Below are 22,190 nucleotides of genomic sequence, written 5' to 3' on the forward strand. Positions count from 1 at the left end.
TTTTGGTAAAGTTAGTCCATTTAATTAGAAGTGTGCCTGAGGAGGAACCACAATTTTTAAACATAAAGCTGTCTGAAGGGGTCGGAGGGGGCACCATCAAAACATGTAAATGGCGAGAATCCCTTATCTTAGAGATTTTTCTCTACAGCAAAGGAAAAACATTTCTGAATAGCACAGTTCCAATAGGGATAGCTCAGTTCCAATAGGAATAGCTCAGTCCCAGTAGGGTTAGCTCAGCTCCAGTAGGGTTAGCTCAGCTCCAGTAGGGTTAGCTCAGTCCCAAAGGAACTGGATGGAAGACTTAGCGGCACAGTTTCAGCAGGAACAGCCTGGTTTCAAGAGATAGAGGCCAGAGCACCAGACAAGTGCTCTAAGAAAAGATGAACCTTTTAAATACAGGATGAAGGCTTCAAAAATGGTATATCTCAAATAACTCCTGGAGAGCCTCAAAACAGAGAAAGAGCGGAACTTGAGTCCAGGAGCAAACTGACCTTAAACTCTAGGGTCAGCGCAAAAGCAGTGAGCCCCGGGCTCTGAGAGCTCACACTGGCCTGCTCACTGCATTGGAGTTTCCAGGGGTCCTTTCTGGATCCCACTTCTGACACCAAGTAATGTTGACCTAAAACAGTTAAACAGCCAGTAATTTTACCAGCAAAAATGGTTTGTTTGGGAATAGCAAAGAGTTACAATTCAGGCTGTACATCCTATGGTGACCACAGGTCATCCCAGAGAACAAGGAGAGGGGCTACCTTTTACAGAGAAGGGGACTTGTGAGGGGCTGTTTAAAGCAAAAGACTCCATTGCAGGAAGCTGGGGTTGAAACTGAGGAGACGGTGAAGTACAGACAGCCTCAGATGAAGGAAAACTGAGAGGATTTGAAGGCAGCAGAGCTGGACTGAAGAGAATGAAGGGAGATTCTTCAGACATGAATCAGTCAGTTCAGTCGCTCAGTCGCGACCGACTCTTTGTGACCCCACGGACTGCAGCACGCCAGGCCTCCCTGTCCTTCACCATCTCCCAGAGCTTGCTCAAACTCATGTCCATGGAGTCGGTGATGCCATCCAACCATCTCGTCCTCTGTCGTCCCCTTCTCCTCCTGCCTTCAATCTTTCCCAGCATCAGGGTCTTTTCCAGTGAGCCAGCTCTTTGCGTCAGGTGGCCAAAGTATTGCAGTTTCAGCTTCAGCATCAGTCCTTCCGATGAATATTCAGGACTGATTTCCTTTACGATTGACTGGTTTGATTTCCTTGCAGGCCAAGGACTCTCAAGAGCCTTCTCCAACACCACAGTTCAGAAGCATCAATTCTTTGTCACTCAGCTCTCTTTATGGTCCAACTCTCACATCCATTCATGACTACCGGAAAAACCAGTGTTCCAAGAAGGAAACTTGGAACACCGGGATTCACAAGAGCAACAGGAGTGATGTTTCCTCCTCTCAGGTTCTTTCAAACACGTTGGAAGATAAGAGCAAAAGTTGCGGCATTGTTCCGGGGGAATCTCAGGGTCAGTTAGTGTGATGTGCAAGACAACTGTAGCCCGAAAGGCGGCAGGGAAGGCGGCGGAAACACCACGCGAAGCAGACACAGCCGAAGCCACAACAGGAAGATGTGACGGGCACACTTAGAAGCGCTCCTAACGAGCCAGACGCAGGCAAGAAAGCGGGGGCCGGGGGCGGAGAGAGCCCACCAAAATAGTGAAATGCTAGAGTAAGTTCAAGTTACTGTCTTGAATTGAATTCCAAATGTCAAGTGGCTTGCCTGATAGCTCAGCTGGTAAAGAATCCACCTGCAATGTGGGAAACCTGGGTTCGATGATCCCTGGGTTGGGAAGATCCCCTGGAGAAGGGAAAGCTACCCACTCCAGTGTTCCCATGGGTCACAAAGAGTCGGACATGACTGAATGACTTTCACTTTCAATTGACTTACCAAACTAAAGCTATCCGTAATTACAGCAGGTGTGAATGGATTTCTCTCATAGCCTAGGAAAACGCAGGGTTTAGGAACTGAGAACCAGGAACAGATGGAGACCAAGCATTCATTTCTCATGATCAATTACAATTTCTAAATCTTCCTTCAAATGTAATGATACAAGGATGAAAGGTGACAACGTGCAAATACGAATCAGAAGAAGATAGAAGCGAGCGGGCTTGTTAATGCCGCACAACAGAAGCTTTGGGACAAAGAGAATTGCCGAGGATAAAGAGGATTATAAATTGTTGAAACTGACAATTCTTCAAGCAGCCATAACGATTCTAAAAGTATGCACCTAAAAAGAGAGCTTTAATAGAAAAAACTTTTTGAAGCAAAAATGGGCAGAACTAAAAGTAGAAATAGGGACTCCCTGGTGTCCCTGGCTAAGGCTCTAAGCTCCCAGTGCAGAGGGCCTGAGGCTGATTCCTGGTGTGGGAACTGGATCCCACAGGCTGCAATCAAGAGCTTGTGTGCCACACTAAAGACCCCACGCACCACAAGGAAGATCAGAGGCCCCGCGCGCCGCAGCTAAGACCCAGTGCAGCCGGAGGAGCAAGTGTTAAAACAGAAAGAAGAAATAGGCAGCTCTGAGACTTCCCTCACGGCCCAGCTGTGGAGACCCAGCTCCCACTGCGAGAGGCGTGGGTCTGATGCCTGTTCAGGGAAACACGATCCCACATGCTGTGCGGTGTGGCCAAGAAGTGAGGAAGAAGAGGAAGCAGACGAACTCTCAGTCAGTCATAGTTGGAGTCAGCAGAACTTTGGGCTTCCTCAGTGACTCAGCGGTAAAGAGTCTGCCTGCATTGCAGGAGACTCAGGACACGTGGGTTCAATCCCTGGGTCGGGAAGATCCCCTGGAGGAAGGCTTAGCAACCCACTCCAGTATTCTCGCCTGGAGAATCCCATGGGCAGAGGAGCCTGGCGGGCTACCGTCCAGGGGGGTCCTGTACACACAGCAGAGCTTCTCTCTCAGTAAGAGATAAAGCTTATAGACAGAAGATCAGCAAGGATATAAAATAAGTGAATAATACTATGACCAGCTGGACACAGTGTCATTCACAGCACAAGCCACACAGCAGCAGCAGAGTGTATCCTTCCCAAGTGCACAAGGAACAGCCAAATAAAGCATGTCCTGATTAAAAAAAAAAAAAAACTGAGCAAATTTAAGACAATCAAAAACATAAAAGCATGTCCTCTGACTATAATAGAATTAGAATAGAACTCAGTAAGAGAAAGATGTCAGAAAACTCTTTAATCAGTTGGGAATTAAACACCGAAATCCTAAATAACCCATGGATCAAAGAGGAAATCGAAAGGGGAACTTAAAATATTTTTAACTGAAGGCAGTTAAAATGCAGCATGTGAGAAAATTAAGAGACGCAGCTGAAACGGTGCTTAGGGGGAAATTTCTGGAACAAATGCTTACATTGGAAAAGATGTAATCTAAGCTTCCACCTTGAATTAGAAAAGAAAAAGCAATGTGAACCCAAATCACGCAGGAAAGAGGGAATAAACGTCCTGCTCTTCGCAGAGCCGTGGGCTGCAGCACGCCAGGCTGCTCTGTCCGCCAGTGTCTCCCGGGGTTTGCGAAGTTCGTGTCCACTGAGCGTCGGCGACGCTTCTAGCTATTTCACTTTCTGTCGCCACCCCCCCCTCCTGCCCTCAATCTTCCAGCATCAAGGCCCTTTCTCCGGGTGGCCAGAGTATTGGAGCTTCAGCTTCTGTCAACAACCAGTGACTATTCAGGGCTAATTTCTTTTAGGACTGACTGGTTTGATCTCCTTGTAGTCCAAAGGACTCTTAAGGGTCTTCTCCAGCATCACAATTCGAAAAGCATCCCTGCTTCGGCACTGAGCCTTCTTCATGGTCCAGCTCTCACATCTGTGCATGACTGCTGGAAAACCATCCTTTGACTCTGCGGGCCTTTGCGGGCAACGCGACGTCTCCGTTTCTCACACACTGCCTAATCCGTCACAGCTTCCCTTCTAAGGCTGCTGCCACTGCACACAGTGGTCTTGGAGCCCCCCCAGAATAGAATCTCCCAGGTCCTACTTTTCCCCCATCTATTTGCCATGAATGATGGGACCAGATGCCGTGACCTTGGCTTTTTGAATGTTGAATCTCAAGCCAGCTTTTCACTCTCCTTTCTCACCCTTATCAGGAGGCTTTTTAGGTCCTCTGCACTTTCGGCCATTACAGTGGTGTCATCTGCATATCTGAGGTTGTTGCCATTTCCCTTGGCAACCTTGATTCCAGCCTGTGATTCATCCAGTCCAGCATTTTGCATGAGGTGCTCTCCACACAAATCGGACGGGCAGGCAGACAGTAACACAGCCTCGAGGCACTCCTCCCCCGATTGTGAGCCCGTCTGTCGTTCCGTGTCTAGCTCTGCTCCTTTCTGACCTGCACACAGGCTTCTCAGGAGATGAGTAAGACAGTCTGCTATTCCAGCTTTAAAGACTTTTCCACAGTTTCCTGTGATGCACACGGTCAAAGGCTTTAGTGTAGTTAGTGGAGCAGAAGTAGATGGTGTTTTGGAACGCCCTTGCTTTCTCCGTGATCCAAAGAATGTTGGTAATTTGATCTCTGGTTCTTCTGCCTTTTCTAAACCCAGCTTGTCCATCTGGAAGTTCTCATTTCACATACTGCTGAAGCCTAGCTTGAAGGATTTTGAGCATAATCTTATTAGCATGTGTAAGAGCAGAAATCAAAAGAATGTGGAAACCAAAAAAAAAAAAAAGAAAGAAAGAAAAAATTGTGAAACAAAATAAAATTGATAGACCTCTAGCAACAGCAACGGCAAAAGCAATGGCAGGCCCAAAGACAGTATCAGGAGTGAAAGAGGCCTGTCACTACAAACAGGGCAAGCAGATAGGAAAGGAAGGCTCTGGGTGATTCTTTTGACACAAAGTCAATAACTGGAGTGGCGTGGACCAAGTCCTCAAAAGCCACAAACTACCTAAACCCACGCATCACGAACTGGATAGCTTGAATAGCCTTATCACCACTAAAGAAACTGAGTCTGCAATTAAGTATCTTCTGAAAAGGCAAGTCTCAGATGGTTTCACTGGAAATCACACAAAACATTTAAAGACGGAAGACTAGAAATCCCTTCCAGGAGATGAAGGGGGAAGGAACCTTCAGCCCAGCTCTGTGAACACAGCTGCAGAAATCCTCCAGGTACACTCACTGTTCTGCTCTGTGGAGTCGCTGCAAGCCCCAAGTCAGCCAACACTGAACCACTGCTCCCGGGGGAAAGACAGGCTCAGATTCCCGAAAGCACAGAAGTACAAACAGATGGCTCGAAACTGACCATGAAAAGGACACTTGTTTGCAGCGGGAGCTGAAACAAGAAGGTAGCGTCGCCTTGTTGAACCCCAGCTGAGGACGCGCGGGTCGACTCACTCACGTGTCCACTGCTCCGCCCGTGCCCACAAATGCCCACTGAGGCGATTACAAAAGCAGTTTGAGGTTGTAGGCAAAATTGCAAGTACAAAATCCTCAAATAATGAGACCCGACTGTGTTAGTAAACAAAACCAGTAATATAAAAAGAAAACACTGCACCACAGCCAAGTGACGTTCATCCCAGCTCAGTAGTCAAGAAAATCAACGCAATCCACCACACCGTGCTCAAAGAAGAAAAGTCACAGGAACGTACGAATGGATGAAGACAAGCCCGTGATGAAGCACAGAGCCCCTTCGGGATGAAAACTGGCAAAGGAGACCCCTGCAACTAACGCCGTGCCTCAGGGCGCTTCCGGCTGGGAAGCGGCTCCCGCCTCCACGCAGCGCGGTCGGCGAGCAAGGGCAGGAAGAGAGGTGCTCGAGGGCGGAGGCGCCGCTGCCCGCTGCCCGCGTCCATGCCTGCCACGCCTCAGGGAGCCACAGACCCCTGTGACCAGCAGGTGGGCTTGGCGAGGCGCTGGATGCGAGGTGCACCGCAAAACCAACTGCATCTACCCACCGCCGATAAATGATTAAAAACTGAATTTTAAAAGGTACCGTTTACGTAAAACACAGGCTCCCCACAAAGATGGAATGCTTTGGTGTAGACCTAACAAAACGTGCTGGATCGGTATTCTGAACACTAGGAAAATGCTGATGAGACCCTAAATAGAGAGAAGATAAACTGTGCTCGAGGATTGAAAGGCTCAAAATTGTAAAGATACCAATTTTCCACAAAGTGATCATAGATGTTTCGCATAACACCAATGAAAGTTCCAGATTGTTTTGTACTTAATGAGGGGCTGACTATAAAGTTTACATGGAAGGGCGTAGGAACTACATGTTTCTTCTTTCAAGCATGTAGAATGTTTATTTCCATCCTACTACCTCCAAAAGAGGGGCTTCCCTGACGGCTCAGCGGTAAAGAATCCCCCTGGGAATGCAGGAAGCCCGGGGTGCGATCCCTGGGTTGGGAAGATCCCTTGGAGGAGGAAATGGCAACCTGCTCAGTATTCCTGCCTGATAAATCCCGTGGACAGAGGATCTTGGTGGGCTACAGTCCCTAGGGTTTCAAAGAGTCGTACACGGCTGAGGAGTAGGCATGCAGGAACTGGAATAGCTTAAACCATTTTGAAAAAGAAGGTTGAATTTGGAGGACCCAGACCGCACAGTATTGACTGTGGCTGCATAATCGAGGCAGCATGAGGGACGAGAGACACAGAGGAGGAACGGGCCCTCAGCGCAGGGCCGTCTACACGGAGGTGCAGAGTGGTTCACAGAGAAAGGGTGGTTTCCTTAAATTCTATTGAAGTATTGTTGTTTATGATGTTTCACTGGTTTGGATGCTGAGTACTACGCTGTGTTATGTTCACCCTGATAGCTCAGTTGGTAAAGAATCCATCTGCAATGCAGGAGACCCTGGTTCGATTCCTGGGTCAGGAAGATCCCCTGCAGAAGATCCCCTTTTCCATTCTGGCTTATCACAGGATACTGAATATAGCTCCCTGGGGTGCACAGCGGGACCTTGTTGTTCCTCTGTCCTGTAGATAAGAGTTTGCCTCCTCTGACCCCAAACGCCCAGCCCTTCCCTTCCCCCTCTCCCTCCCCGCTTGGCAACCATGGTTCATTTCTGCTTCACAGGTTGATTTGCACCGTGTTTTAGACCCCACACGTGAGTGGGGGCATATGATACTTGTCTTTGCCTTTCTGACTTGCTTCCCCTAGTATGGTGATCGCTAGGTCCGTCCATCTGCTGCGAACGGCATCATTTCCTTCTTTTGGATGCTGGGTGCTACTCTACCGGATACATAGGTATGTGCAGGCACCACAGCTTCTTCGGAAAAGATGTGCCAGTGCCTCTGCCATCCACACACAGAAGAGGCGGATGTGGCAAAGTCACACCTCTTACAGAGAACGATTCAGAATGGCATGGTTCGACAGGAGACTTAGGGAGAAAGAAGTCTCAGGACGGCGGTTAGGCAAAGCGTTCTTGGTAACAACACAAAAAGACCATCCACAAAAGAACACGCTGATAAATTTGACTGCATCAAGAAGTTAAAACTTGCTCTGTGAAATGCACAGCTAAGACAAGGTACAGACTGAGAGAAGGCATTTTGCAAACCTCACACAGGAGAAGGCGCTGCACCTAGAATATATAGAGAGCTCTCTAAACGCAACAGGAAGTAATCGATCAAAAGGCGCGACACTTCGCCAGATGTGGGGAGGCACTCGGCCCCCAGCCCCCTGAGTGAACGGAGGCCGCAGGAGGCCTGACTACACATCGGATCGGCGAAAGGAAAAGCTGTGACGCGAGCGCTAGACGGATGCAGAGGAACCGCGGAGGAACACGCTCTCAGCTGGAGGTATTGGGGCAGGGCCTTGAATCTGTTTCTCTTCGTTTGCTTGGCTGCGCTGGGCCTCTGTTGCCGCGCGCGGGATCTTCACTTTCGGCGCACAGACTACTCGCTGCCTTAGCTGCCCAGTGGCGTGTGGAACCTTAGTTCCCTGACCAGGGATCAAACCCACGTCCCTGGGGTCCGTGGGAAGTTCTGAGGTGACCCCAGCGGTCAGTCTCCAGGTGGGCAGGGAAGCACAGGTGCCGTGAAGCCTGCGTGTGCTGGCCCACGGCCGCGCCTCGCGGCCGGGGAGCGGGATCCCGCGGCCTCCAGCGCTGGGGGCTCAGCTCCCTGGGGCAGCCCGGCTCCTCGCAGGCCTCGGGAGCTGCCAGGTCTCCCCTCGAGCTGAGGGAAGACTCCCTCACAAGGACAAAACAGCAGCGAGGGGAGCCGAGAGCGGGGGGCTGGGCCGGGCTGTAGGGAGTGCTGGGGGGCCCTGGACTCGTTCGTGTGCACAGAGAAGCGGCAGCCTCACTGTACGCGGGGCAGCAGCCTGACCCTCCCCCGCCTGCCTTCCGGCCTTTGGCCTTTGCTCGGGTTGAGTCCTGGGCCTCAGGCCTTTGCAGTCACCTGACTCCGACCTGCCCTTCGCCCAGTCCTGGCGCCGTCCTCTGCTGGGGAAGGGTGGGGTCAGCGGGCAAAGTCCGAGCAGCTCCCAGGAGGGACCCCGCTGGGCGGGGGCCAGGTGGTGACCCTGGGTGGGGGCAGGCGGCAGGGGCCGCCACCTGCCCAGCGGTGACCAGGCTGGGGGGGCGGTGACGGGGGTGGGGTGGCAGCAGGCGGACAGCGCTGGGCAGGTGCCGGAGAGCCAGTGGCCGGTCCAGCTGCCTCCTCGCGGCCTCCCACTGCTCATCGACAGCCCAGGTGAGGGGCGCTCAGGCAGTGGGGGTGTGCACCCAGCTCCTGCCCACCCCCGGGAGCTCAGGGCCCTGTGGGCCCTGGAGGTGGGCGTGGGGTGGGGTCCTGGTGTCCCTGGTTCCTGCCCGTCTCTGACGTGGCCTGCGGCCCAGGGACAGAGGCTGGGTCCCGTGGGGACGGCGACTCAGGCAGTCACCCACCCTCTCTGAGCCTTGGTCTTCCCCCCTTAAAACGGGAACGTGACCTCGCTCGGAGGCCCCACTCCCACGCTGGCTGGGGGCCCAGGGCCCAGCGATCGGCCAGGAGGAGGAAACCTCCGGGAGCATCTGTGCTCCTGCAGACACGGACGCAGCACAAAGTCCACGACCTCAGGGTCCTGGTGACCTGACCACTTCCTCTGGCAGCGCAGCCGCCGGCCCGAGGCTCCCGGTGACGCCTGTGCCTGGGCCCCACTCAGGGACGTGGGGTGGGGCTGGCGAGGCCTTGGACGCTGAGCCGGTGCTCAGCCCCGGGCGAACCTCACTGCTGGGTCAGCATGGGCCCACTGCCGAGGGTCAGTCGTGGGGGTGGGAAAAATGTCAGAATCAGATCAGAGAGGCGCAAGGTCGGGCTTTTAAACAGAAACCAGGTGCCTCCTCAGCCCTTTGGCAGAGACAACGCACTTCCCAGGACCCTCCTGACCTCGGTCACCAGGCTCCACTCGGGCAGCTTGGCAACAGTGGGATGGCCAGGCAGTTTCCTGTCCCAACCTGGTTCAGGCCTGACCTCAGGGCTCTTAGAAAACGCCCTGGGAGAGGCCTGGGGTGGGGGCTGCAGGGAGGAGCCTGGTAGGTGGGAGAGTTGGGGTCCTGGATCCCTGAGGTCAGTGTGGAGCTGGGAGTCCTGCCCGGTGGGGGATGGGAGGGGAGCGGGGTCCTAGGGGCGGGGAGAGGGGCTCCCAAACAACACCGGGGGGGCTCTCTGGCCCCTGGTGTGACCCCAGCGCCCCCTCCGCGCTGTATGTGGCTGGCTAGCTTGCCGGACCGGGCATCCTGGCGCCTGGCCCCTGCAGCCCGTCTGATGCCATGCACGGGGCGGGCACCCTGGCTCTACAGTGTGGTCCTTGGCCCTGCCCATTGACCAGTAGGAGTGGGCCGCCTGAGCCCCGGGGAGGACGAGAGGCGCTCCAGCCAGCAGAGTCGGGGTGCCCCCCGCGGCCCCACGGGTGCCAGTGCTGCCCCCACCATGGGGCTGACCTGGAAGCAGCGGGTCTTCACGGCTCTGCTGGGCACCGCAGCGGTCTCAGGCCTCACCGCGCTGCTTCTCATCCTGGTGGGGACCATCAACGTCCTCCTGCCTCCAGACACCAAGGTGTGCCCCGGGCGCTCCCGGAGAGGCTGGGCCGGGCCGCGCCTGCCCCCATGCCCTCCTGACCCTGGTGTCACCTCCAGTTTGGGATCGTGTTCGACGCTGGGTCCTCCCACACGTCCCTCTTTGTGTATCAGTGGCCGGCCAACAAGGAGAACGACACGGGCATGGTCAGCCAGGCCCTGGCCTGCCAGGCGGAAGGTCAGTGGACAGTCTGCCAGTGGTGGGCGGGGCTGGGAACTGCTGGCCGCTGCCCGCCTGGGCTCTCAGCTGGTCGGGGCTTTGGGAAGCGGTGGTGCAGGCTGGAGCCATGCAGCAGGGAATCGACCTGAAGGAAAAGGGCTCAGAGAGCTCCGTGGGTCATCCGAGGGGCCCAGCTGGTCAGTGGGTGCTGGGCCAAGGCTCCGGCGCGGGCCTACCTGAGCCTCTCCCCGTGTGCCTCCGACCCCCTCCTCCATCTCCTGTAAGGACGCTGGTCCTCGGGTTTAGGGCCCACCCAGGGAAGCCAGGCCATCTCGTCTTCAGGCCCATAGCTTGATTGCACCTGCAGGGACCTTGTCGCAAACACAGTCCCCTTTGCAGGCTCCGAGAGTGAGGACAGGGACTCGTCTTTGCAGGGCGACCTTTCCACCTCCCTCAGGCCCGCTCAGCTCTGCCAGCCTCGGGGCCTAGGGCCTCACCCTGGGTGCTGTGTTCCAGGGTCTGGAATCTCTTCCTACGCCTCCAACCCTGCACGGGTTGGCGAGAGCCTGCAGGGCTGTCTGGAGGAGGCGCTAGCACTGATCCCAAAGGCCAAGCATCACGAGACACCCATGTTCCTGGGGGCCACTGCCGGCATGCGGCTGCTGAGGTGAGGGGCTGGCGTGGGGTCCACGTGCCCCTGGGGCTGAGGCGCCACCGAGGTCGGTGAACAGGGGCAGCTCCTGCCAACTCTGCCCCACCCTCCCTGTGCAGCCGCAAGAATCGCTCGCAAGTGGAGGACGTCTTTGCTGCGGTCAGACAGGCCCTGGGCCAGTCACCGGTGGACTTCCGGGGCGCAGAGCTCCTGACGGGGCAGGACGAAGGCGCCTTTGGTTGGATCACCATCAACTACGTCCTGGGCCTGCTGGTGAAGGTGCCACAGGGCGGCCCCAGGGCGGGAGGGCGTGGGGGGAGGGGCCGTGGCCTGTGCGGCCGGGCCGGGACTCAGTGCCCCCCGTCTGTGCCCAGTACTCCTTCTCTGGAGAATGGATCCGGCCCCTGGAGGAGACGCTGGTGGGCGCCCTGGACATGGGTGGGGCCTCCACCCAGATTACCTTTGTACCCGGAGGCCCCATCCTGGACAAGACCACCCAGGCCACCTTCCGCCTCTACGGTGCCGACCACACCGTCTACACCCACAGCTACCTCTGCTTCGGGCGCGACCAGGCGCTGAGCAGGCTGCTGGCAGAGCTGGTGCAGGTGGGCTTGCGTCCTGGGGGGAGGGCGGGGGCCCAGCCAGGCTGGGGCTCCGAGCGGATCTGTCCTCCTGCAGGCCAGCCCGGGCCTCCTGGTCCGTCACCCCTGCTACCACAGCGGCTACCGGGGCACGCTGGCCCTGGCGCCCCTGTACGAGTCGCCCTGTGTCCCGGCGGCGCCCCCGGGCCTCAGCCAGAACCTCACCGTGGAGGGCACGGGGAACCCCGGGGCCTGTGTCGAGGCCCTCCGGAAGCTCTTCAACTTTTCCAGCTGTGACGGCCGAGAAGACTGTGCCTTCGCCGGGGTCTACCAGCCCCCCGTGCAGGGCCAGTTCTACGTGAGCCCCCTGAGCCTGCCCTCGGGGCCCAGCTTCCTCCTGGAGGCTAAGGGTCCCAACCCCCGGCGCCCTTGGGGAGCCTGGGACCCCGGGTGGGGAGGGTTAGGGCTGAGCCCGGCTCGCCCTGGGCCCCGCCCACAAGGGCACGTGGCCCCACCCACAAGGGCGCGTTGCCCCACCCACAAGGGCGCGTGGCCCCTCCCCACAGGCTTTCTCCAGCTTCTACTACACCTTCCACTTCCTGAACCTCACCTCCAAGCCGTCGCTGAGCGAGGCCAACGCCACCGTCTGGCAGTTCTGCCGGCGGCCCTGGAAGCTGGTGGGGGCCCTGGGCTGCAGACGCACCAAGGGGGGCGGGGGCGCCTCAAGCGGGACCTCCCCGGGGCGGGGGGGGGGGCGGGGGGGGGTCAGGAGAGGGGCTCACTGGGCTCCTGGCCCCCAGGTGGAGGAGAGCGCGCCCGCGGACCAGGACCCCTGGCTGCGGGACTACTGTGCTTCGGGCCTGTACTTCCTCACACTCCTGGTCGAGGGCTACGGGTTCAGTGAGGAGACCTGGGGAGGCATCGAGTTCCGCCAGCAGGTGCCAGCTGGGGGGTCTGGGGGGCCAGGGAGGGGTGGGGCTCCAGGGCCGAAGCCCCGTGGCCCTGACCCAAGCCCGGGCCGGGGTGTGGCCCGCAGGCCGGCGGCACTGACATCGGCTGGACGCTGGGCTACATGCTGAACCTGACCAACCTGATCCCAGCTGAGGTGCCCGCCCAGCGGCGGGCGCAGAGCTTCGGCGTCTGGACGGCCGGGGTCGTCTTCCTGGTGCTGACACTCGCGGCCACACTGGGGGCCGTGGGGGTGCAGCTCTTCTGGATCCAGGACTAGGCCAGCGGCCCCCGACGCCGGCTGCCGAGGCCCAGAGCCCAGCCTGGCCACCTGGGCTGGCCCGTCCCCGTCAGGAGCCTCGGCCCTCGGCCCGGGGGCTCTGGCCGGCCATGAGATGGCCCCCTTCTCCCTCCAGGGTCACCCTGGCTGTGGGGGCTGTGGGGGCCCCGACCACAGCCCCGCGCTCCCGGCACCCCAGCCTGTTTCCCGGGACCCTCTGCACAGAAGCCGGGCGTCGGGACCCGTGCGGCACCTGGACTGCTGGTGGGAGACGGGCATAGGGCCAGCTCGGGCCTGGGGCGGGGGTGCCTGCCGGAGCCAGAGGAGCCCGCGCTTCGTGGGGGCTTGGCTGTGGGCCATGGGGTCTCCGGCAGAGCCGGTGTCCAGCTCCGTGGGGTTCTCCGGAGCGGTCCACCCGCACCCCTGGAAGCCCGGTCAGGCTGAGACAGGTCGCACGTGGGAGGCAGATGCCTTTATTAAACCCTCCTCGCCACAGCCTCCTCCGCCGAGCTGCTCAGGCGCGCCGCGCGGCCGGGACAGTGAAGCTCTTGGGGAAGATGCCGGTGCGGCCATCACAGTGGCCCTCCAGCCAGGCCTGGTCCACTGCGGGCATCGGGTCGTTACTGCGTCCGCGCGCAGACCCCGGCCGGGCACCCCCCAGCCCGGGCAGCGCGGGCGCTACCTTCGCACAGGACGTCCACAGTGTCTCCTGGCTGCAAGGCCAGATCCTCGGGCCTCTGGGCAGAGTAGACGTGCTGGGCCACCACCTGGTAGAGGACCGGCCGGCCGCCCACTCCCTGCGGCAGGGCGAGGGCTGGAGGGTGAGCTCAGCCCCGGGAGAAGGGCCGGCCGCCCCCTGAGCCCACCCCGCTCACCCGGCACTGCAGGTGCAGACCCCCAGGGCCGGCCGCGTCCCGCCAGGCCCTCCGCAGCGCCTCCTCCCCAGAAAGGGGCACCCAGCGCCCGTCCTTGCTGGGGTCTTGGTAGCTGCAAAGAGACACCTCAGAGGGGGCTGCGTGGGCGAGGGGCTTCGGGGGTACTAGCCTCTGATGGGCCCAGCCCTCCTGCAGGGCAAGGCCGAGAGGTGGCCATCCCAGAGGCCCCTTCCCGCCCCGCCACGCCGTCCCAGCCCACCTGAGCTGGGCACGCTCGGCGTGGGGGGGCAGGGCCTCGCTCATCAGGGCCCGCAGCCTGGACAGGTCAGCTCCCCTCGGGGCCGTCAGGCTCAGGGTGAGAACGCACTGCACGGTGACGGTCGCCAAGGACTCAGGGTCCCCCGGAGCTGCTCCCTGGGTGCAGGAGAACGGTGGCTGGGCCCCAAGGCCCCAGGTCCGGCCGGGGTGGGCTTCAGGCCCAGGGGGCAGGGCAGGGGCGGAGTGGGGGGCGGGGGCCACGGACTTGGGAGGCTTCCTCAGCTGGATCGGAGCGGGGCCTGGCCTCGGAGCCCTCACGTCCCTGGGGAGTGGGGGTGACGTGACAGCTGCTGGCTCTTACCCCTGCGCCGGTGGGCTCCTCGGAGGAGCCAGGGCTGGGCTCCCCAGCTGCCAGCAGCCCTGCAGGGAGAAAGGAGGGGGGAGCCAGGGAGCCAGGTGACTGCTGTCCTCTGAGGGGAGCCAGTCAGAGTAGGGGCTGCTGGCACCCTGCGCCCGGGAACCACAAGGTCACCAGCTTCCGCTGTGGAGGACCCAGCAGCTCCCAGCACTCCCCACAGACGCCTGCCTGGGCCCTGAGAACACCCCGCCCCCCAGGGGGCCCTCACAGCCCGCCCCGCACGGGGCCTCACCTGGAGGAGCCTGCTGGCCAGCGTCCTCCCCGTGGGCACTCTGCAAGGAAAGCCACAAGCTGGGGCTCTGCTGGGCCTCAGGTCCGGGCAGAGGGTGGGGGCGGGGGCTCTGCTGGGCCCAGCAGACCGGGAGGTGAGGGGCACAGCCTGCAAGATGGCCCGGCTGGGCAGGAGGCCACCAGCCCAGCCCTGCCACGGGTAAATCTGGAGCATGAACCAGATCCCTGTGACCGGAGATGACAGACCGGCCGCCGTGCCTGTGGGCGCGGAGCTGTCTTCCCCTGGCCCACCAGGAGGTGGCAGCTGCAGCTGAGACCAGCCCGGGAGGCTGGGGCTGAAGCCAGGGACCCGCTGGACATCACTCTGCGTCAGGGCTGCAAGCCTTGGGCATGCTGCGGGCGGGACGACACAGAGCCCCCAGCCCAGGCCGCCTGACCCACGGATGGAGACCCTGACTTCAGGGTGGGTTAAGTGGGCTGTTTGCACATGAAGCATTAGGATTTACCGGCTGCTGGAAGCAGTCAGGGAGCTGCTGCCGTTCCGTCTGGAAGGCCTAGCGCTCAGCACAGCAGTGATGAACCGACGGCTTTCAAGAGCACTGATCAGCCCAGCGAGTGAGCCGGGCCTCAGTGGATGAGGAGGGGGAAGGACCATCTCGTTCTCACCCGAGCCCCTTGATAACGTGAATATGCGAGGCTGCTTTCTCTGTGGTTAACTCTAACTTCCTCACAGCGGCCTCACGGCCCCTGGCATGCCACCCCTCAAGGCACACCTGCCCAGCACACCTGCCCTGAGAAGCCTGAGCCAACCCCTCCTCAGCTGCACGCAGCCCCTGGGGCATCTCGGAGAGTCCCGCGTCCAGCAAGGAAGGCCGGGCGCCCCAGCTGAGGGGCGGAAGCCTCACGGCTCTGAGGCACACACTGCAGCCCCTCCCGGGTCCAGGGTGGGGAGCACCCCCAGCTCCCCGCGGGGCACCTATGAACGTCCGTGTGTCCCTGACTCCTGGCATCTGGTCGCTGCGGCTGGCTCCCACCCGGCCCCTGGCCTGCCTAAGGAAGCCGGAGCCCTGTCCCCAGCAGGTGATGAGGCAAGCTGCCCGGCCTGAGATGCCCCGCTCGGGCTGGTCCCCAAGCCCAGCCTGGGGCGGGGGTCTTGCAAATGCTGTGGCCTCTGCCTGCCCCGCCGGGGCTCACCCACCTTGTGGGTAACCAGCGTGCCGTGGTCGTGCTGCCCAGCCTGGCCGGAGCTGACCTCCAGCTCCACGTCAGCGGGTGTCCTGGGGCTGCAGGGGGTGTCAGCTCTGCCGGGGGCAGTGTCACGGGCCCTGGAGGGGAGGGGCCCTCGTTCCCAGGCCTCCCCCACGGGCAAGGCCTCGTGGGGGGTGGGCCTGCAGAGCCCCGAGCTGGAGAGGAGCACCCCACTCAGAGGGCCGCCTGCAAGGCTGCGTCTGATGGCTTTTCCTGCAGCCTGTGGCCAGCTGCACCCCACCGGTGCCTCTGGTGCCCCCCCGGCCTGAGCGGGGGTGGGCTCTCCCCCTGGGGGCAGGATGCGCTCAGGACAGATGGGAGGGCTGACTGAGGTGGGATGCCCCCCACCACACTGGGACCCTGGACAGTCTGGAAAGGGGACAGGCCACACTGGCCGCTGGTCCCTGGCCCTGAGTGGCCGCAGCGGGTCTGCCCAGGAGCTCCAGCATCAGGCCAGGAGGCAGGCCTCGCAGGGCCCCTGCTGATAGGAGAAGTGGAGGCCAACCCCTTCCTACCGTGCAGCAGCCCTGGGCCTGGCTTCACCACGCACGTCCAGAGCCTGTGGGCACAGACAGCTCCTCCTCAGGACGCAGACCCCCAGGAGCCCCAGGGGCCAGGGGGCAAGGCTGCAGGATTTTCACCGGCTCTCACCAGGATGGGCTACCCCCTAAGTTTAGATCGGAGGGACATGGGGAGCCCCGGGGAGAGTTCAGGCACCCCTAAGGGTAAAGAATCCAGGAGGCCTGGACCTGCCAACGCCAGAGGAGACACGGGGGGCGGGAGGCGGCTCGCCTACCTGTGGCTGTGGCGGGGAGACCCCGCGTGAGCCGGCGGGGAGGGCGGAGGCCAGCACCTGTGAGCAGCAGCAGGGGCGGCGCCTCAGCGGTGCCCGGCCTGCTGCCCACCTGCACCCCCGAGTCCCCGCCTGCCTGGTGGGCCTGCCGGAGCCTGGCTTATCTGTGTGACTTATTTTCAGTACTGCTTTTAGAAGGTTCTTATTTCGTAGCAACAGCCACATCCTGCGGCAAGGGCTCCGAGTGGGTGGATTAATGCAGCTCAGAAGCACCTCCTCCAGGCAGCCCTCTAGCTAAGACACCCAGTGCCTGGCCCTGGGTGACTGGGGCGTCAAGGGCCCGGGCCACAGCTAGAGACCAGAGTGAGCCTTCCTTTGTGCACAGGGAGCCCTTTTTCCCCACACACCAGCCCAGCCTGGGGCAAGCTGCATCCCATCAGCCGGCGATTTTGCTGGTGCCACTTGCCCGGACCCCGGGCTGGGCAGAGGTGGCCAGGCCAGACCTCCCTGTTCCTCCAGGTTCCTGCCCCCTGAGGCCGAAGTGCAGGGCGAGGTTGAAGCCAGGAGAGCGAGGCTGCGGCTGAGGCAGGCAGGGCTGGGCCGGCTGGGGTGCGCAACGGCTTTCAGTAGCTCCGCCTCCAGGTCCCAGGACTTACCCGTGAGCACTGCTGCCCCGGGAGCCTTGTGCCCCCTCTCACCCCAAGGCCTCGATGGCCCCAGTGCTCCGGACAATGTGAGCTCAACAGGGCCTGGCCGCCCGCCCTGCGGCCTGCTGGAGCCGCTGGCCCCAAGGCCTGGGCCCAAGCAGAGAGAAGCCGCCTCCTTTTACCTTGGCCTTGCCCAGGAAATCCACAGGCTCCAGGTGCTCCACGTGCCGCCTATGGGGCCGGAAGACCTCACCCCTGGGGACCTGCCGAGGCTGCAGGGGGACCTGTTTCTGGAGGGGGCCGGATAGGGGAGCCCTGAGCGCTGGGAGCCGCCCGGAGCCTCAGAGCAGGACGGCCCACTCCCCAACTCTCACGGCCTGTGGGAGGCCCATCCCCCGCAGGGCACACAGGCCCCCCACCTCCAGACTTTTCTTTATCTCATATAGTTAGTCTTGGGGGGCTGGATGGATGTGAGCCCCAAAACTGCAGGCTGTGGGCCTGGCAAGACCCCCCGAGTCAGCTCAGGAGACTGGCTCCCCTCGCCTGCCCCCCTCACCTGTCCCTTACCTGCACTTGGCCCAGGGCGATGTCCAGGTCGTTGCGGACCCCTTCCGGCCCCTTGGAGATGGCGTCCCCCAGGCTGCAGGCAGCCTCTGTCCAGAGCCCCAGCTGGCTCTGCACTGCAGCCACATTGAACAGCACCTGAGAGCAGGGGGTGCGGGTGGGGGGCGAGGTGATGGCAGGTCCAGCGTTCCCCTCCCCCGCAGGGCCACCATCTGGCCCCGCACCTGGCCCTGTACTGGTCCAGCCCCTGAGCTGCCCAGACACAGTGGCCCGGGGCTCTTCCAGGTGCCCCCTGGCTCCCGCCCCAGGGTGGGCTCTGCCAGGCTGGTTTCTCTCTGGACCCCCCAGCCAGAGCCAACCAGCCCTCACTGCTTCTCCTCTGCTCTGAACGTCAGGCCATCTCCCGTCTTCGGAAACATCCGCTCAGCCTTCACGCCTGTCCTGAGTTTGGCCTGACCCCCTCCTGCCCGTGCTGCCCTGTTCCCTGAACCCCCAAGAGTCTGGGGCACTATCTGAGGGGCGCCTCTTGTCCGCCCCTTCCCGCCCGAGCTGGGGGATAGCAGTCAAGTCGTCCAGTGCTGCCGGGAGGACGGAGCGCCGCCCGGGACAGCCCCGTCCCCACGCTCTGCAGGGACTGTGCGCTCCTCGGCCCGCTGCCACGGGTCTGCCCGGGCCACGGATGCCAAGCCCACGCCCCGCCCCACAGGCCAGGGCTGGGGCCTGGCCCACCCTGGTGGGACTCCCCCCATGGCTGACCTACCAGACACTGCAGCTCCCAGAGGCTACAAGGCGGCCTGTTTCTGGGAGCGGTGGGAGAACCTCCCAAGCCTTTCTCTCAGTGCCGGCTACTTCCCAGGAGGCCAGGAATTGAGCCAAGCACCAAGCCCAGGGCAGGGACGCCAGGGCCCACTGCCAGGCCAGCTCCCGCCCTGCCCACCCCGCCACCTCTCGCTGACCTCCAACACTGCCCTCTCCTGCTGGGATTTTGGGGGCCCTCTGGCCAGAGGGAGCACCTCACTTAACTCGGGCCCACCTGCACAGTGACAAGATGACAGGGCCCAGAGGGTGGGGCCAGCCCTGGAAGGACCCCCCAGGCTGCCCGCCCACAGACAGCCCCCAGGGCCCAGCCACACGGCCTCCTGGTGGCCCGCTCCCCGCACACTCACCTCCCAGGCTTGCAGCTTGAACCGCAGGCCCAGCTGGGTGTAGTCAATAGCGGTGTTATCCCTCAGCTGGGCCAGGGTGCGCTGGAAGTCGGACAGGGCCTCCTGGAACCTGTGGGCAGTAGGGGAGCCTGGTGTGGGGGCCCTGGGCGGCCCCAGGGCAAGGGCTCCACCTTGGCCCGGACCCGGGCCCCGCCCCAGCCCCTCCTGCAGCACGGGGGCAGCGGCGGTCGGCAGGCCTCAGCACACGGGGTCCACACAGACGGGCTGTGCAGCATGTGGGCTCCTCCACCTGCACTGCAGGCCCTCTCCTGAACCTCGGGGTGCAGAGTGCCCTGCCTGCTTCCGGGGTCTCCGTCCCACAGGCCTCCCCACCCCGACCCCGGCTGGATGCCCCAACCCCAACCAGGATCCTCATTGCCCCCGGGGAGGCTTCCGGGCTGATGAGAAGGAGGTGACCCCAGAGCCCGCCCACCCTGTGTAGGGCCTTCTGTGGGCGCCGGGCCTGCCCTGCAGCTCTGATTCCTTCTCTGGGAAGGGCCTGGCAGAGAGAGCCGCGTGGGCAGAGGACCCCCCGCCAACCCCGCCCAGTCCTGGGATGCACCATTCCTCCAGCCTTGCCCTGGGTTTCCCGAAGGCAGAATGGGCAGAATCATGCCGTCCCTGCAGTCCAGGGGGTAGGAACGGAGGAGGGGAGCCGGCAGAAGCGGTCTGTGACCCTCTTCCAAACAGAGCCCAGGGTCACTGTGCAGCCCGGCGTGGGGACAGAGAGACACGCCCCCACGTGAGCCTGGGGAGAGCTGGCCAGAGGAGGTGACCGTGGGCAGAGAGGAGCACAGGCAGGACTCTGCAGAGACGAAGGGCCGTCAGAGAAGGAAGAGGGCACGTCTGTGTTCACCTCTCCAGCTGGAAGTTGGCCACTCCGCGCTGGAGGAAGCCAACAGCCAAGCAGGCGTCCTTAGTCACCGCCCGGTCAAATGCCTGCGGACAGAAATGTCTGTGAACTGCTCAGGCCTGTAGCCCCGTCACCACCGTGTCACAGATGGGGATGCCCAGCAGTGGGTCAAGGAAGCCCGTCGGCCACATGACCGTCACCTGCAAGAGAAAGCCTCCCTCGCCTGCCCAGGGGCCTCTGGGTCCAAGGGGCGCAGGCGTCACGGCTTCAACGCAAACCTGCCTGGGCTCCCCAGGTGTTTTCTGATGGCTGCTCGGGGGTAGTTAGATGGCGGCACAGACCAGCTTGTTAACCACGAGGAGGAGGAAACGCTCCAGCACATTGATAATAGTTACCTCCACGGAGGGAGTTATGTTAAGACTGTTGTCTCCTTCAAGCCCTAGCTTTGGTGGTTCACACAAAAAGACACACGTTTCATCTATTAGAGTCAGAAGGAAGAACAGCACGAAAGCCTTAATGTGCGTGTGAAGCCCAGCTCTTCCTGAAACTGAACTCAGAAATGATGCCGTCTGTTCCTAAGGACAGCAGCCATCAGGCAGACGCAAGCAAAAGGAGTGCACCCAGCAGCCACCAAGTTAAACACAGGCAACTGGAGGGTGTCACGGCCCCGCTCTAACAAACCTGGCCGAGCGCGGGCTTGTCGAGCTGAGTCTGACCGAGGCTGAGGGTCAGCACTCGGGCACTGATGTGGCCGCTCAGCACAAGGGAAACCCTTTTATCCTGCCACATAGAGTGGCCAGATAGGAGCTTTTGGGGGGCTCCTGCCAGAGACGGAGCCCCAGCTCCCCTCACCCTGTCCAAGTCAGCTTTATTGATTGTAGCCGTTCCATTTGCTTTTTAAATTTTTCCAACAAACATGCCTCTGCTACTCCATCTCCAATTAGGGTGGAGGAGAATTTAACGTGCACACCCTTGGCCTGGAACCTCTGTCCCCTCTTTCTGATTAAATCGAGGTTTAGGGGAGGTAGTGACTGGACTGGCGTCATTCCACTGACCCCGTGGTGTCCAGGGGTGACATCCCCATTGCTGGATAACATTTTAACACTGACATTGCTGCTGAGATAACTGTAGATTCGAACACATATGTGAGGAACAACAGGGCATGCCCCTTGGACGTGTTTTCGGTTGACGTCGCCGTTGGCCTGGACAACGCGGGAACCTGGCTCTTTCTGGGGGCCCTTGGGGACCCAAGCAGTGAGCAGGGTGCTACTGCTTTTTGTCATCACCCATGGGATGTGCACCACTGTGATGAACCTGGAGGCTTGAAGGGCAGGGATGGCCCTGCCAGGCCCTCAGCAGAGGCAGGTGTGTGTGTGTGCCCGTGCATACATCTGGCTCTTGGTTCTGCTTTGGGGAGTGGGTGGGGGACAGGTGAGCACACGGATCTGGGGTTTAGGCCCCCAACCAGAGTCTGTCTCCTGGCCATCGCCACGGGCACCCGTGGCAACCCTCCGGCCCCATCCAGCCTCGAGCCTCTGTAGGCACCTTAGCACCTCCATCAAGAGCACCTGAGCCAGGGCTCACTTGGCCTTTCCACAGGACCGCAGAGCAGGGCAAACGGTCCCCACAAGTGGAGGCTGTGCTGGAGCCTTGCGACGCCATCCTGGTCCTGACGCAGCTCAACAGGGTCCCCCCTGGACACACACAGGTCCCACCTGCTTAGGTGTTCGCTGCAGCAGAACGCTGGGGTGGGGGGAGTCTCCGGGTGGCCATCAGGGAAGAAGGGTGGGGGCCTTGGGCTCACCCCTGCAGCTATCGCACCACGCATTGCCACCCCACCCCTCCAGCCCCCGCCACCAGGAGCAGAGAGCTGCATCCCCTGAGGTGAGGTCTCTGCGACAAAGCCTGGGGTCCCCCTGGCTCACCCGCAGCGCGGCCTCCGGGTCTCCGGCCAGCAGGTGCACGCAGCCCACGTTGAAGCTCACCCTGGCGGGCGGCTCCGAGACGCTCGAGAAGAGGCGCAGGGCGCAGTCCCAGTCCCCGCGCGCCACAGCCTGCGCGCCCTGGTGCCAGTCGCGCAGCAGGTCCCCGAGCGAGGCCATGGCGGAATGGACCTCGTCTGGCCCACGCGGAAGTCGGCGCTTCCCGGCCGGATCGCGGGAGGCGCAGGGGGCGGCCGTGACGGTCTTGCCGCAGGGGTGCTGGGGGCAGAGGACCGCGGGGCCGGGGCCCCGGAATCCGGAGACCAGCGCGGGCCGAGGGAGCCCTTCGAGGCGGACAGAAGGGGCGAGGGCACCTCCGGCGCCAGGTACCAGGTGCGGGCGGGGCGGAGCGCGGAGCGCCAGGTGCCTCAGGTGCGCCGGGAAGGCCCGCAAGCCCCGCCCCGCAAGCCCCGCCCCGCCTGACCACGCCCCCACCGGAGGCCCCGCCCCGCCCCG

At 61.3% G+C, this 22,190-nt stretch overlaps 2 protein-coding genes across 33 annotated transcripts; one reads left to right on the forward strand and one right to left on the reverse strand.

Moving 5' to 3' along the window:
- Positions 1 to 7,320: 7,320 nt before the first annotated feature.
- ENTPD8 (ectonucleoside triphosphate diphosphohydrolase 8) lies at positions 7,321 to 13,155 on the forward strand. 18 transcript variants are annotated; one of them, XM_069579693.1, is made up of 10 exons: positions 7,321 to 7,778; positions 9,793 to 10,019; positions 10,100 to 10,217; positions 10,716 to 10,866; positions 10,971 to 11,130; positions 11,226 to 11,456; positions 11,530 to 11,790; positions 11,999 to 12,109; positions 12,233 to 12,370; positions 12,469 to 13,155. In XM_069579693.1, the coding sequence occupies exons 2-10, from the start codon at positions 9,894 to 9,896 to the stop codon at positions 12,658 to 12,660; spliced, it is 1,488 nt and encodes a 495-aa protein (XP_069435794.1). In that variant the 5' UTR covers positions 7,321 to 7,778; positions 9,793 to 9,893; the 3' UTR covers positions 12,661 to 13,155. The 18 variants fall into 18 exon arrangements, with proteins under 18 accessions (XP_069435794.1, XP_069435793.1, XP_069435797.1 ...); XM_069579692.1 differs by having other exon boundaries at positions 7,323 to 7,778; positions 9,796 to 10,019; XM_069579689.1 differs by having other exon boundaries at positions 7,596 to 7,778; positions 9,764 to 10,019.
- On the reverse strand, positions 13,081 to 22,160 carry NOXA1 (NADPH oxidase activator 1). Of its 15 annotated transcripts, none has more exons than XM_069579679.1 (14): positions 21,678 to 22,160; positions 19,756 to 19,838; positions 18,861 to 18,969; positions 17,698 to 17,832; positions 17,313 to 17,420; positions 16,487 to 16,543; positions 16,206 to 16,249; positions 15,641 to 15,767; positions 14,444 to 14,483; positions 14,155 to 14,213; positions 13,795 to 13,949; positions 13,536 to 13,647; positions 13,343 to 13,457; positions 13,118 to 13,263 (listed from the first exon to the last, which is right to left on the reverse strand). In XM_069579679.1, exons 1-14 carry the CDS (start codon positions 21,852 to 21,854, stop codon positions 13,175 to 13,177), a joined length of 1,410 nt encoding a protein of 469 aa, XP_069435780.1. In that variant the 5' UTR covers positions 21,855 to 22,160; the 3' UTR covers positions 13,118 to 13,174. The 15 variants fall into 15 exon arrangements, with proteins under 15 accessions (XP_069435779.1, XP_069435781.1, XP_069435777.1 ...); XM_069579681.1 differs by having other exon boundaries at positions 15,641 to 15,725; positions 21,678 to 22,155; XM_069579677.1 differs by having other exon boundaries at positions 14,059 to 14,213; positions 15,641 to 15,725; positions 21,678 to 22,155.
- Between the last annotated feature and the right edge of the window lie 30 nt (positions 22,161 to 22,190).

Source organism: Ovis canadensis, chromosome 3 (assembly GCF_042477335.2).
Source record: "Ovis canadensis isolate MfBH-ARS-UI-01 breed Bighorn chromosome 3, ARS-UI_OviCan_v2, whole genome shotgun sequence".
Taxonomy (NCBI): Eukaryota; Metazoa; Chordata; class Mammalia; order Artiodactyla; family Bovidae; genus Ovis; species Ovis canadensis.